Consider the following 16,181-nt stretch of genomic DNA (forward strand, 5'->3'; position numbering starts at 1 on the left):
CATAGTTGTTTTTAATATATGTGAATATATAATTATTTAATAAATATAATTTTGACAGCGCTTAAGGTTACTTTATATTTGTTGTTATTAAAACATTGCATGGTAGATGATTGGGCAAATTTCTTATTAACAGGGTCATATCAATTTGCAAAAGTCTGAAATATGTAAATTTAGGTCAAAGTCATGTGAACTAATTTATCTTTATGTACTTAGTGTAAATAGATTTTATTTACAGGAAAACATGAAATAATTATTATTTTTTCCCCTGCCAAACCTCCGATGTGGAGCGAAAAGTCCGGACTTTTTCGCTCCAAACTGAATACCCCCTATGATGTCATAAATAAAAGGATAAATAAAAATGAAATATATACTATTTTTTTCTTCAATGTAACAAATGTAAATACAATGATAAAAACTTCTGTACCTTAAAAACTTGAAATGCTAGATTGAAACCAGATTTTATACAATGGTAATTATTTGCAAGACTTTCACCAAAAGTATCAGGAGGTACTCAGTAATACCCCTTTTACACTAACAGCAATAACGAAAATGCAGCAACCCGGGTTACTGTGCAGTGTGAAAGGGACAGGTTGAAATAAGCAGGGCATTTCAATCCTGGTCATGAGAAGGGTTGAACAAAGTCAGGCCGTCTGTCTGTATGGGATGTCAACCGGGTCGCAACCAGGGATTGGCGCATGAACATAATCCTGCGTGCGACCTAGCCATCAAATGAAAAAGCAGTATAAGTTATAATTTAAAAAAGCCCCATTGCATTACATTAGTTGAAATAAGACTATAGAATTCAAACATGGTATTCAGGATTTATTACTTCAAACTACATTGTTTTACATTTCTATAATAAAAACAATAGAATTTTGGTTACTTTGAAAAAAGGCACCTTATACATTTCCTAATTCACATGGATAAATATATCAAAATACAAACAAAGATTTGTTTAAAAAATATTGGGCTTGATTCAGCGATGTACGCCAATCACACAACCGCTGTGCTATATCATAATATACGAATGTTGCAGGAGGTATCTTTTGTAAATAGACGCCTCCTGCTGGCTTACCTACAGTAATCCTCTGGTGCGTCCGAAGACGTCCGAAGACGCATCGGATCACTTGCATAAAACATTGGTCATCTGACTAACTTTCAAGTTAAAATAATGGGAGATCACCATTTACCTGTGAAACAATAACCACTCCCCTTACCCCTTGTTATAAATAATTGATACCTAATTGTCGCTATTTAGTGCTGCTAGTCGCTTAAGAAAGAATTGATTTCCAATCCAATTGTGTGGTTCCAAAGCACAAAATATTATTTATGTAAACAGGGAAAGCTTTAACAATTAGAATAAAAAGCAATAAGATATATATAAGTACAGCCAATCCATACGCATGTGCTACTGGTCCCAGTATGCAGTATTTCAATCCTGAGCCCTCCGGTCACCGTCACCCAAAGAAATGGAGAAGTGACGGCCTACTGCACCCAGCTCACAAGCCTATATTCAGTACAGATTACAGAGACAACAAAGGCAAGTAGTAACAGATTCTCATTGGTTCTTGCTTCAGGTCACTCTGGTCATTGGTTAGTTCATATGGTGTCATTAGGGGTATGTCTCAGTTCTCCAACAGCTTCTTTGTCTAGTTTTCCCGCCGAGGAACTAGTTAAACTGGCTACAGACACTTCATACAAAATGGTAACATGCTAACCAATAACTCCCTATGATCCATAACTAGCGGACGCATGATGCGATCTCCTTGCCAATAGAACCAGAGATCTGCGAATAAAGAGAGATTTAGTATAATACCAATCACGACCTGTCCACTGTATTCCGAACCTCAGATCTCATTTAAGTACATATTAATCATTATTTCACAATTCCTTAAATAACTCTTTATTAACTGTAGTGAATGGGAACTCTTTGTTGGCGCACTGTTGATAAATATAAAATATTACTTTTATTTATTGAATTTAAAATCAAATTCCTCAAGTGAAATATAAAAGTGATTTGTAAATTAAAAACGTATTAAATAAAATTATGTCATGAAGTCTCAATTGATGTTTATTTATTTGGAAATTAATTAGTTGGTTATACCTGACCCACAGAGTTAATACGTCTGATTTTAACTCTGATCATGCAGACATAGTGGACAAACGTATAGGTTACTGTAGGATTCAGTTTCAGGAGAACTGGTTATATTTCATCTGAAGTATCAATTTAGTAACAGTATCCTGTTTAGCAACAGTGTTGCAAGTTTATTACCCAAACAGTGTGTCTATATAAACATCTTTAATACCACTAGATGTCACTGTTGTATTGGTGATCCCTGTTTAACAGTTCCACTCGTAAGTGTGGCTAAAGAATGAACATATGTTAGTATTGCGGTTCATATATGCATATTGAGCATTATATCAGCTCAGAGACCATAGATGCAATGGTCTGGATGAGATCAATGGTTTAATAATTAAACCAATTAGATGGTAACACAATGGTATTGTAGATTATTAAGAAATGTTTGTTAATTCAGAAATGAAAGTCAGATGATTAGGCTAATGCTATAGCTATAATTCGCCTTACTCATTATCTCAGTGCATGGACTATGTATCAATCAATATGAATAGCGCTGCTGTATTGCAAATTGCATCAGTGCATAGACCCTTTATATTTCGATTAGGGTGACACTTGATTGATACTTGCTTGCACCTGGTTGGTGCCCTTATGATCTTCTAAATATTGACATCAGCTCACAGACCATGGATATCATAATTGGACATAATATAATGATATTAGTGTAATGATCATGCAAATACTAATGTCTAACTGAAAAGCCCCCGTTAAATCAGAGGTCAAGCTGAGTGATTTAACTAATGGTATAGCCAGGATACATACACTTTGTATCATTTAGTCTAAGTAGAGTTACTGTTTTCCAAATTGCATTAATGCACAGACCTTCTGTCTGTCAGTTAGGGTAGCGCTACTGGACACAGTGATAGGTATGTCACTGAAAGTTGAGTGAATTGACTATTGTTATAGTCAGTGTTCACATGGCACATTACTTTGGTACATACACTTTGTATCACTTAGTCTGATTAGCGCTACTGTGCTACAGATTGCATGAATACACAGACTGTCCATTAAGGTAGCGCTGCTAGACACATGGAAATAGGTAAACCGATACTGTAATTATATATTCATTAGAGAGAGACACACATGACAAAGCAGTGAAACTGCTCCCATCACCAACGCACATTTCACTATACAGGTTTTATGTCATCTACGCCTTAGAATATAGATTTGGCCTGGTTTATATTGGTAAAACCAGCCGTAATTTGAAAACAAGGCTGGCCGAACATCTATATAACATTAGAAAGTGGCTAGCGACACACACAGTTTCAGCACATTTTAAATTAGTACATGGGTCATAAACCTGCTAATTAAAATCTTTTTTGGGGATCCAACCAGTTTGTCCAACATGGAGATCCAAAGAGGTGCCCATACACGGGACGATTTTTTACATGATATGGCCAGTTACAACAGGTTGGACAGACCAATCGTGTGAAAATAGGTGTATTTTGTGTGGACTGCGGCCCGATGCGCGTCCCCGCCGTCGTCTAGTTGGATCGCAGATCAGATGGTTTTGCAGAGAGACCTACGATCTTTTGAGTACAATGTGATACACTTCTATGCATCTTATCCTATGATCATAACTATCAATCGTACGCCATTTGACCACATCTTTTGAAAAATTTCAAGGGAAGAATTTCAAGGGCAATCGTACAACTCATCTTACCAACTTTGAATCGCACCGTAGGCTTATGCTGGGTACACATGTAGAGATTTTTCTGTCCAACCATCCAACTAGTTGATTGGTTGGAATGAAAATCTGGTAAGGTATGGGAGTAACTGATGATCAGCAATTTGCTCCTAAATGCCAGAAAACAGATGAAAATGGTCGTTAGACAAGTTTGTTAAATGTTTGATCTAAACAATTTGTTCAAACAACAGTTTTTGTCCATTTTCCAGCGTTTGGGAGCAAATTGCTTATTGTCATTTGCTTTCATACCTTACCAGATTTTCATTCCAAACAATCAAATAGTTGGATGGTTGGACAGAAAATCTTTACGTGTGTATGCAGCTTAAGTCTGAGATGCTTTGGATCTGTAAACTCAATATATTGGTCCCTATGGGTTTGAATGGGGAATTTGAGCTCAAATGGTTTTTATGAATGTTCCCTTTAACATTTATTTATATATTGAATTCTTTTTTTTTTCCAATATAGAAATTTTTGTTTTTCATCACAAATTGTACAACAAAAAACATATAATAAAATAAAATCAAATAAACAGAAAATATAATATAAAATATTTTATAAACAACAAAAAAGGGTAAAATCAAAAACAATAAATGTCCCTAAGGTCAGGGTACATCAAAACATTATTACCAGTAACATACCGTATAATCATTTACAGGTAAACAATATAATGCAAAACCAATATCAAACATCAGACATTACATTAAATATCCAATAGAGGCAAAATAGTGTTAGTAGTACTTTTATTATATTGAGATTCTGCTTGATAGTCACTCCAACTGAACCATGTCAATAGTGGATTATTGGCTGAGGAGTGTCACAAACCGTGCTAGAGACCTCCGTCCTAGACCCCTGCATCTTCCCATACGTCTGTGATATCACTACCGGCTGAGCAGTCGGCCTGCTGTTCCAGTGATTTCCGATGCGGGGCCTCCGCTTGTGAATCATCTGCAGCATTCCGGCTGTTGCCTGTGTCCCTCTGCCGCAGATCCATGCGCGCACGGCGCGCCAGTATACAAGTTTCCCGGAACATGGGCGCAGCCATCTTGGGCCAGGTCAGGTGATACTCGTGCATCCAGTCAGCAGCCATCTCAAGTGGTGTCAGCCAATCCGCTTCAGCCTGATGGTATAAAAGACCTTCCTGTAACACATGCTGGTTGCCAGCGCAACAATGTCCATTGCTGCTGCATGACTTATGTTCTTGAGCTCCCGGTGTGAAACCTATGCTTCCTAGCATAGCATTGCTGTTTCCCAGATCTTGATGACCTATGTTCCTGAGTTCCCGATGGGCTACCAGTACTACCCGGCACAGGGAGTCATATTCCAAGTTCATTCCACGTTACTCCAGCCGGGAGTCATATTCCAAGTTCATTCCATGTTACTCCAGCCCGGAGTCATATTCCATGTTCATTCCACGTGCTCCAGTCCGGAGTCCAATTCCAAGTTCTTCAAGTTTAATCATCGTTGCTCCTGTCCGGAGTCAAATTCTAATTCTTCAAGTTCATTCAGTTCCAAGTCTACAGTTTCTTCCTACAGTTCCTTTTCTAAGTCCAGTGACTATTCAAAAGACTTTTGTTCTACAGTTTTATTCAGCATCTTATAGTTGCGTTCTCTCTGCACAGAGGACTATATTATAACATCTTATATCTCAGTCTCCTCTTATTACTGTATGAACAGAAACTACATTAAACCATCCAGTTTCAAACTACCTATTGGTTCAGGTGTGTCTGTCTTACAACCCAGTTCGGGTACACAACTCCAAGTTCCCCACTCCATGACAAGGAGGAGTAAAGGTGGGTACACACCTGACAGATATATCTGCAGATCGAGTGATCTACAGATATATCTGCAGATGATGGTGGTTCATAAACACTTAACGACCATCATCTGCATGCTGCAGTGGGTCCGAGCGGACGGGGAGCGGGTAGGGGGTGTGGCTTAATCACGGCAGGCATGGCCACGCCCCCTTCAGGGGAAAAACCATTTGCGGCGCTGGCGAGGGGGGCGCTGTGTACCCGTCAGCCCGATGCACAGCCAATGGGGAGCGCGATCAGCGTGATCACTCCCCACTCTGGCATAGGAGACTGTTCGGGCTGCTGCTTTAGCAGCCTCGGACAGTCTCCCAGTGCAGGCCAGCACAAAGCAGCGTGTGCTGGGCTACTGTGGATGGGGAGCTGTGCCAGACTCGGGTAATTAGTACCCGCTCACGGCTTCCCCCTCCCCTCTCTGCACCCCTGTGTACGGTCTATCGGCTTAACGCCCGTACACACTTGTCGATGGACAGATATGTCTGCAGACATATCTGTTCATTGGCTGTGCAGCACAGCCAATGCGATATGTCTGTGAACAACGTTGTTCACAGACATATTGTCTGTACACACTGGCCGACGGGGGCACGATATATTGGCTGATCAATTGATTGGCCAATATATCGGCCAGTGTGTACCCAGCCTTAGACTACTGCTATCTCAAAATCATAATGAGCTTGAACCTTATCCTCAATATTGTCTAATTTTGGTATTACCTCTGAACACCAATGATATGCAATATGGGACTTAGTAGCAATTAAAATATGCCCCATCACATACTTATCCCCAAAATAAAGATTTTCCTGGTGAACATGGAACAATGTTGAAAGAGGATCCAGAATTACAGTAATCCCTGTCACTTTGGAGATTAACATAAAAACCTGGTGCAACAGCATATATAGTTTGGGACGAGCCCAAAATATATGATAAATGTCCCCAATTTGGTCGCATTTTCGCCAACATTGGTTGGAAAAAGAAGGCCAAATTTTAGCCTGTCAGGGGTTAAATACATCCTGTGAATGAGTTTATAAAACATTTCCACATGGGAGATACATTTAGAGATACGAAAACACAATCTAAAAATAGAGCTCCAATCATCCTCTGTAAATGACCTTGAGAGATCTGATTCCCACTTTAAATGAGCTGGGAAAGTTACAGGTTTAGACGCACCTACCAATAAATTATACCACCAAGAAATACCTTTTTTATACCCACCTGTATAAAATCTCTCAAAAATATATTTTGGAGTAGCTTGCAATAAGTGAGAGCCAGAATGTAAACTATGCAACCAGTGACGTAACTGTAGATATTTATAGAAATCCCTTGATGAAACAGAAAACAATTCTTGAATATGGGAAAAAGGGAGAAGTACACCATTAGACATAACATCATGAGCACCCCGAGCCGCCCATATATCAAACTTTAAATCAGGGATCAAAACAGCTATACTGTACAAACTAAGATTAGTAGTAGGAAGTTGGAAATCATTTAATCTAGATGTAGCTTTATACCATGCAGACACAGAGGCTACTACTGCCATGGAAGAGGAGGGCAACTGACGCTTGCAGACCTGTGGTAACCACAATAAATCAGGTAAGGGAAAGGGATGAGACATTTTCCGTTTCAAAATCACCCAAGGTTTAGGGGCATCTACCTCAAACCAATCTCCAAGCTGATATAAAATACATGCCCACTGGTACAATCATAGGTCCGGGAACGCAATGCCGCCCTCTGTCTTAGGTAAAGACATAGTACGTCTAGACAATCTAGGTTTTTAGACTTCCAGACATTTTATAAAAACACCATAAAATTTAGTTAACAGAGACAAAAGGGAGTAACTTAGGAATGGTGCGAAATAAGTAAATCAACTTAGGTAATTGAACCATTTTTAAAGCGGCAACACAACCCAACCATGAAACCTCCTCTAACATCCAATCAGTTGTTAAAAGTGAAAATTTAGTCAAAAGGGGAAGGAAGTTACATGTTACAATATCAGCTACCCTCCTTGGTATCTGAACCCCTAAATAAGTAAGACTCTTAACTTGCCATACATAGTTATAACTCTCTAAGTCTAGTCAAAAGCTCAAAGAAATATTTTTATCGGGAGTGCTTCAGTTTTAGTCGTGTTTAATTTGTAAGGACACACTTTGAGTATTTTATGTAAAGACGATAATGAAGATTCAGGGTTAGTAAGTTACAACTCTGATGTGATCAAGCCCCGCCCCCGGCGAAACGTACGTCATCCTACTTTGAGTCATAGCAGGCTGTTGGAGCAGGAGGGCACCAGCCCGTGCGGCAGCGAGCTAGGATTTCCCCGCATCTGCCGCCGAACCTGCACGAGACGGCCAGGTATCTCCCTGGGGAAGCCGCGTGGAAGGAGATTCCCACTGCCGCTACCGTCTCCTCCAAAGCCTGCGCCCTCTGTGCATGTTCACAGTCACCTCTCCCTCGTGGATCAGCGGCACACGTTAAGGATTTCCTTATACAAATTTACCAAGCTAAGTAAACACATCCATGCAGATATACTTATTATATGCCCTAGTCTCCTAGTCCAAGTACACAGTCACTTGCTATTTGAGTAATATCCTTCCGATATATGCACTTCCAACAGCATTTATGGTGATATATTTTTTGATTAATAATTGGGCATTGCGGATATGGACACCTATAGATTGTATATCATGATGTATTAACTGGGACTCCCTCTACCCACTGCAGTGTTACGATCTGGTTATAACCTATTAGTTTAACCATTACAGGGATATGCCGCAGTTTAGGACTTTGTATACACATGATCACACATTTTAAAAAGAATTACAATCTGTTGTTAAGATGTATCATATCTTTTAGATTATACTATTGTGTTACTAAAGTGTGAGTGACAGCCATTACCTGCCGTTGCTTGCGGTGTGGCATTATTCCTACCATATGTACTTGTGCTCTGTGATTGGAGCTAAATTTGAGACAACTACAATGTGCTGTAAAGATGTACTATACCTGCTAAAATGTACTATTGTATTACTAAATTGTGAGTGACAGCCATTACTTGCTGCTGCTTGTGGTGTGGTATTATCCTTATCATATGCATTTGTGCTCTGAGATTGGAGCTAAATTTGAGACAATTACTATGTGTTGTTAAGATGTATGATATCTGTTAAAATGTACTATTGTGTCACTATATTGTGAGTGACAGCTATTTTCTGCTGCTGCTCGTGGTGTGGTACTATTCTTATCAGATTAAAAATATTGACATCTTGGTGATACATTAGTGTTTTGCACAGAGGGTTCACTCTGTTAATCTAATGTCGCTCAATCCATTCCTTTTGAATAAATAGAGGGTAAACCCCTCTGTATATGAGCTGGCTTCCTTAATTACAAGGATTAATTAGATATATGTTGTATGTATGTATGTTCGTTTGTGTAGATTACCTTGTTTTAGTAATACTATATTAAAAGTTATATTTTAATTATCTTAATTACCATATGAGTGCCCACAACAAAAAGTCTTCTTTTTTCTTGGTCTCTTGTTGACTATCAGGATACTGTTAGCTCCTCTTCTTCCAAGGGGCCATCAGTGAAGTATGCCAGTAGCCAATACAGGGCTTCAAGGCTGCAGGATAAAGATGGGTCAAGTAGAAGTTGGCCAACAGATGTGCCTTTAGTAGGTTTAAGTGGCAAGAGTAAAGAGGAAGTGTGTCGCTTTGGAAAAAGGTACTTCAAGTTCATAATGCCTGTTGCGGTACCCAAGGGTGAGCCTCAAGTACTGCAAAAAGAAAGCAAGTACCACCATTGGTACCATAAAGTAAGGAAAAAAGTAAGGAGAAAAATTACCTCCGGAACTTGGGAGGATGCGACCCCCAGAAATTACCAGAGTCTGGATGATCGTGGATGCAGTGGATTTCCCTCATGAGGAGAGTGAAGAGGGACTTTGCAATGAGAATGCCTCGTCCCATGTAGCTGAACCCAGGGGTTTCAAGCTGGGGAGTGGGATATGTGGCAGTATCACCAGAGGTGGCATTGGTGAGCAGCAGAGCAGATTCTGTGTGGGGCAGGACAGATCCACCCACACAGAATAGAAAGCATTGTGGGAAGATGTATAATGGCTGCCAGACAGTTCAAGTGGGGCTGCAGTGTGAGTGAAGCAGACCAGGTGGTCAGGATCATACTTGCAAGGAGGCAGGCAGATCCATATACCTCTGACACTGTCTTTGTGAGAGGCGGCAGCCAACAAGCTGAGAAAGCTACACCAAGGCAGGAGGCCAGTGTCCAGTCCTGCATGTGGCAGGAAGGAGCACAAATCTCAGAGACTTTCATGCAGATTAGCTGGTTCTATAGAGAGGGCTCAAGAAGTGAGCTAGTGCCCTAAGAAAGGGCTAGGTTGTTTATTATTTTATTTCTGTTTCCTGATGTCCATGCTGAAGTAAAAGCACCATTTTTCATTTGTTTTACTGGAATGCAATGTGTGGACTCTAATTCTACATCTAATCACTGCACCATTAACACCAATCTACCAAGCTAATAACCCCAAGTTGTCACTATGGCCCTGATTCAGACCCGGACGCAAGTGGCCGTTCATACGTTCGGCGTACGTGCCGAAATATGTTAATTTAAGCGCTCGCACGTAATTTCGAACGCAGCTAAACTTCCTCCCCAAAGTCTACCGACCCCTCCTCTAGCTAACGAGCGAGCCAAATAGCGAGCGAACATCCCCAATGTGGCTTGCAGGGAACGCTCGCACAAGTACAAACCGGAAGTGGGCCTGTCAGATTCCGATTACCTGCTCGTTCATTCAGCCTCCCTCCTTCAATCATATCATGGCAATCAATATATCAATTAGCTTAATTGCTCTTCACATGTTTTCCTTTTTTTTTTTTTTTTTTCAATAAAGTTTACTCTTGTCCGTGTTTTTGTTTCCCAGCAGAATACGTACGGTTTAAACAATGGTTTTCTTTTGTCAAAATACATGTTTGATCCAATTATCAATTTGTTTTCCGTGTTTTTACCCACGCATATTTTACTGGTTTCATTTCTTTATTTAAATTAGCTTACGCATGTCACTGCATCAAGCCTATCATAACTCACAATAGATTTTTTTGGCCTGTAGAACACATGACTCATACACTAACCAATAGAATGGTTACTGTTAATTTACCAACTACATTAGCCAATCAAAATTATTTTCTGGTCTTTATTAAAACTGTTTTATTAAAAATACACCATTGCCATCATGAGAGCCTCTGCATTCACCAAGCGGGAGCTTCTTGTTCTTACAGAGGTGATGGACCGGCGTATCACCAGCCAGCCTCCCCCCATCAGCAATCGGGAGAAGCGTGCCACCTATGCGGAGGTTCCTGCGTTCCTTCGGCTCACGCCGACAGATCGGCCAGCTGGAGCGCAGGTGGTCCGACCTTCAACGGCGGACGCCCCGCTTGCTGGCATGTTTTCGCCAGCGTATAGCGGAAAGTAAGTTATGTTTTGTTTGGTTTTCATGTTTATCTTTGCGGCCCTATCTGCGTGTGCATGTTTTCTTGTTTGGCCTGTTTCTTTTTTTTACACATATCTGCGTGTGCATGTTTTCTTGTTTGGCCTGTTTCTTTTTTTCACACATATCTGCGTGTGCATGTTTTCTGGTTTGGCCTGTTTCTTTTTTTCACACATATCTGCGTGTGCATGTTTTCTTGTTTGGCCTGTTTCTTTTTTTCACACATATCTGCGTGTGCATGTTTTCCTTTTTGTTTGTTAACCAATTAGCGTTTAGAAAGGTGATGTTCTAAACTAACCTCAATTTGCTTCCCATCATTTAGGGGCCGAGCGAAGACTACGGCGTCATCGCCGGCGCAGACGTCGCCCTCGTCCCCTCTCCCCAACCCCCAGCCAAACCTCCTCTCCCCCAATTTCCCAAAATTCCCCCTCCACCCCAGCCTGCCCAGACCCTTTGGGGTGTCCATTTTGTAAGCTTGATTTTGTAAAACACAAAAAAATTAAGGGGAAAAACACACATATCTACAAAGGGCAAAACGACATTGGGACGACTTCCACAATTTTGCCCCCAAACAACAACCCAGATTGTGAACGGCAAATATTTCGCAATTTAACTAGAGAAATCAAGCCTACAAAAGTGCGCTAATAAGTTCGCAATTTAACTAGAGAAATCAAGCCTACAAAAGTACGCTAATAAGTTCGCAATTTAACTAGAGAAATCAAGCCTACAAAAGTACGCTAAATAGTTCGCTAATTTATGATCCACAAAAAAAATCAGTAATGTCCACAAAAGATGCGAAAAAAAAGGCCAGAACATTTAACAAACAAGTGAAAATACAAACTTACCAATACACGATATAGAAGTCACAGAACAAAAAGGTCGTTGGGGCAGAGCCAAAAAAAACCTACAAAAGGATAAAAAAAATAATAATTGTTGGTACAAAATATTTAGGACAGTCAGCAGAGTCTTGGGTACACATCTTGACCAAACCAATATGACCGGTAAAATATATGAAAATCAATTTGTTGGGTAGTGTACCTAATAGAACACAGATTATCCGGACCCAAATCAGTCTCTCATTTGTGCCTCAAAGGAACAAAAGCATCTGGAAAATGATGGCCATTAGGATCACCATAAAGAAAGGAAATAGTCTTTCAGGGATGAAATTTAAGTAGTAGAGACTTAAGGGGGAATTGAGAGATTCAGAGAGGGTCAGTACCAAACTGGGCATGAAAAGCGTGGCAGAGCTGAAGGTATCGAAAGAAAATCGAATGAGGGAGGCCAAATTTCAACTTATTAGCTCAAAAGATTTTAAGATACCCTCCAGATAGCTTTCAATAATGACACCACCATACAGCAAACAAATATGATCAGAGCAAGCACATCCAGCTCGGCAAAGAACCATAGGGGAATGTCAAGATCAATTCTCTACCCAGCAAACAGGCCTTGAGCATAGCGCCACACCAAAAAGTCCTGGAGCCAGGTTCGGCAAAAATAACTTAGAAAACAAAATCTGTACAGGAGTTAAAGGAGCCCCCGTCTGCTTGGCCAAGAAATCCTTGGAGAAGAGGAAAGAAGAGGAAAGAAGAAGAAGAGGAAAGAAGAAGAAAGAAGAGGAAAGAAGAAGAAAGAAGAGGAAAGAAGAAGAAAGAAGAGGAAAGAAGAAGAAAGAAGAGGAAAGAAGAAGAGGAAAGAAGGAAGAACAAGAACAACAAGATTTTGGATTTCACAAATTCTGCAGGGTTAGGGGTAATAGTAACACCTAAATAATGGAAGGAAAGCGTCCACTATAGAGGATAGGGGAGAGCGGTCACAGGTGGCATAGAGCCACAATTGGGGAAAATATAGGATTTGGACCAATGTATAAGGAGACCAAAAAAAATAACTCAGTAATGACTCGGAGAAAACTATGCATTGAGCCCCCGTGTCAGTCTGGCTCAATAGCATATCATCCGCATAGAGAGCAACCTTGTCCACAGAATTACTGTACCAATTCCTAAACCAAGGATGGCAGAAGTGGAACGGATGAGATATGCCAGAGGCTCAATGGCCAGCGTGAACAATGCAAGGAAGAGGGCAACCCTGTTGAATACCTGAATAGCTGAAAAGTAGAAGTAGTATGGCCATTAACAGAGAGTCGGGCAACTGGGGAGGAGTAAAGCACACAAATCCAGGAGATAAAACAGGGACCCATGCCAAATCCCACCACAAATAACACCATTCTGTAGAATTGAAGAACTTGGCAGCATCAAGGGACACCACAACTTCCCCCGGCTCAGCAATACCAGGCATCTGTAAATGAAAAAAGAGGCGGCGCAAGTTCTAGGTAGCAAATTTGCCAGTCACAAACCCGGTCTGGCAGGGTGTGCAATGGTACTAAACATCGAATTTAACCTAGTGACCAACATTTTGGTCAAAATTGTGATATCCGTTGCCAACAGATATAGGCCTAAAAGACTCTAAAATAAGGGGGTCTTTCCCTGGTTTAGGAAGCACCACTATGAGTTCTTCAGAAATGGAGGGAGGGAGGAAACCAGCTTGAAAATAAGCATTATAAGTCTCAAGGAGATGGAGGGTAAAATGTGTTTAAATTTCTTAAACACCTCCACAGGGAACCCATAACTCCAGGAGCTTTAGAAAAAGGGAAGGAAGAGCCTCATAAAAATCCTCAACCATAAAAAGGGCCTCCAAAACCTCAACTGCTTCTGCTTACAAACATGGTAACTGAATGCTGGACAGAATCTCGAAGACAGGATTCAGAATATGGTGCCTTAGAGGCATACAGTGAAGAATAGTACTGCAGAAAAGCATTAGCAATGCCACCAGCAGTAGAATGCAACATATGTGAGGAGTCCAATATAGCTGGGAAAACCATAGAGGTACTGTCCTCACAAGGCAGAAAGGTCAAAAATCTGCCCTTAAGAGTTTTTGTGAGTGACAAGAAAACAACAATATATGCTTGGATTTATCAAAGAGGTAATCAAACCATTCATCTGGGCATGTAACAGTGCCTCCCTATCATGAGGATCATGGGAAACCAAGTACTCCATTCTCCTACAGCAGCGGTTCTCAAACTCGGTCCTCAGGACTATACACAGTTCATGTTTTCCAGGTCACCAAGTAGGAGCACAGGTGTATTCATTACTCACTGACACATTTTAAAATATCCACAGGTGGAGCTAATTTTCACTTGTGATTCTGTGAGGAGACCTGGAAAACATGCACTGTTTGGGGTCCTGAGGACCGAGTTTGAGAACCTGTGCCCTACAGGAACACTCCAACTCAGCCTCACGCTTCCTTGGGTAATGGGCCCTCCAGACGTCTAATAAACCCAACTTTGCAACTAACCTGGAATAGGGAGTAGGAGAGGAATGGGCGGGATGAGAGACTGATGCAACGGTCAGAACTGTCCATAATGTTAAAAAAAAGTCTCCCAGACAAACCACTGGGGAAATTGGGAGTAATGCTAAGGAGGCTGCCCAATCCAAGATGTCATTGTTAAAATGAGAGGGAATATAAACCACAAGATCACAAAATAATAAGGAATCAATGAAGGCCCTAGAAAAAAAAATTACAGCCAAATGGATCAATTTACAGGGCAAATAAGGCAATTAAAGTGTATCTTAACCCAGACTGAAACACCCAGAGAAGTAAAAAGTAGAACCATCCAGCCGACCAATGGTTTTTTTAATGCAAGCACTCTACTGCCATATAGATGAGTAATTTACTGTGTCTAACTGATCCCCAGGGGGCTATTCAAGTGGCCTCGAAGCCGGCAGTCGCCAAGATTTTTTTCCATCTGCCTGTGGCAGGGGAACAAATATCCCTGATAATCAGCCACTTTATTGCGATCGCGGCTGCAAAAACACATAGAATCCGTGAAAAGGTCATGGAACTATGGGCCTGATTCAGACCCGCTCGTGAGCGCTGAGCACTCGCAAGCAGGTCGATGGTGGCCCAGTGCGCATGCGCACAAGGGAACCGGCTCAGTCGTGTGCATGCGCGAGACCCGGATAGTGATGGCCAAGCCATCGCTCCGGGTCTCGCTACAAAGTGGGCATGCTGTCGATGGTGAGTGACAACACGCCCCCTTTGGTGGGCGTGCTGGGGGCGTGGCTGGCCAGATGGAGGCATTCCCATGGGAACATCTACCGTCTGGGGCCAGCCCCACTGACATCACAAGTGATGTCAGTGGGAGTGCTCTCGGCTCTGATAGAGCCGAAAGCACTCCATCGCGACCATCTTTTTGGCCGCTCGCTATAGCTGTGGGTGGTCACCCACAGCTATACGAGCGGCCAGGAGGCCGCTCTAAAATTCAGAAGGATGGCCCTGATTCAGAGCGAGCGCTCTGTCAGAGCGTCCAGCTCTGATTCAGGGCCTATGTGTTTTCGCGCAAAAAATTAGAGATATGGTAAGAACTTACCCTTGTTATCTCTATTTCTACGAAGTCCATAGGGTATCCACAGGATACCTTGGGGTATAGGCGATGGTGGCAGACATCCGGGCACCACAAAGTTTAGTTTTCAGCCTCCCAGGATGCACTGGGGTACCTCTCCTATATCCAACCCCCGAGCCTCAGGCACTCAGTTACGTCACAAGCCATAGGCCGGAGGAGGAGAACAAAGAGAGAAAAAAAGATCTGGATACACACAAGAATCACATTCTCACCAGAGGGAGATGGAAAAACCAGTGACCAGAGTAAAGCCCATCTGCAGCACAGGTGCGACAGGCCGGGAGTCCTGTGGAACCCTATGGACTTCGTAGAAATAGCGATAACAAGGGTAAGTTCTTACCATATCTATTTTCTACTGCAGGCTCCATAGGGTATCCACAGGATACCTTGGGGATGTCCCAAAGCAGTATCCTTCAAGGGTGGGGACGCTCCTATGCTGTAAGGAGAATCCGCTGCCCGAAGGAAGCATCCGGAGAGGCGTAGGTATCAAATGCATAATATCGTACGAAAGTATGGACAGACGACCACGTGGCAGCCTGAGCCGAGGCGCCACGTCAAGCTGCCCACGAAGGACCCACAGACCTAGTGGAATGAGCCCAAACAGAAGATGGAACATT

The 16,181-nt window shown here is 41.7% G+C and overlaps 1 protein-coding gene across 2 annotated transcripts in view; it reads right to left on the minus strand.

The window, feature by feature from the left end:
• The window catches only part of SLC12A4 (solute carrier family 12 member 4), a 307,394-nt gene that overhangs the window by 154,086 nt on the left and 137,127 nt on the right, over window positions 1–16,181 (minus strand). The window contains exon 1 of one of the 2 annotated variants that reach the window (XM_088470906.1): window positions 537–638. The exons of the other annotated variant lie outside the window; for it this stretch is intronic. Coding sequence (XP_088327032.1) covers window positions 537–623 — 87 coding nt within the window. The 5' untranslated portion in view covers window positions 624–638. Of the gene's footprint in view, window positions 1–536; window positions 639–16,181 lie in introns of those variants that run through there. 2 annotated transcript variants of the gene reach the window in all.

The sequence above is a fragment of the Taudactylus pleione genome, unplaced genomic scaffold, assembly GCF_031769625.1.
Source record: "Taudactylus pleione unplaced genomic scaffold, aTauple2 ptg000106l, whole genome shotgun sequence".
NCBI classification, from domain to species: domain Eukaryota; kingdom Metazoa; phylum Chordata; class Amphibia; order Anura; family Myobatrachidae; genus Taudactylus; species Taudactylus pleione.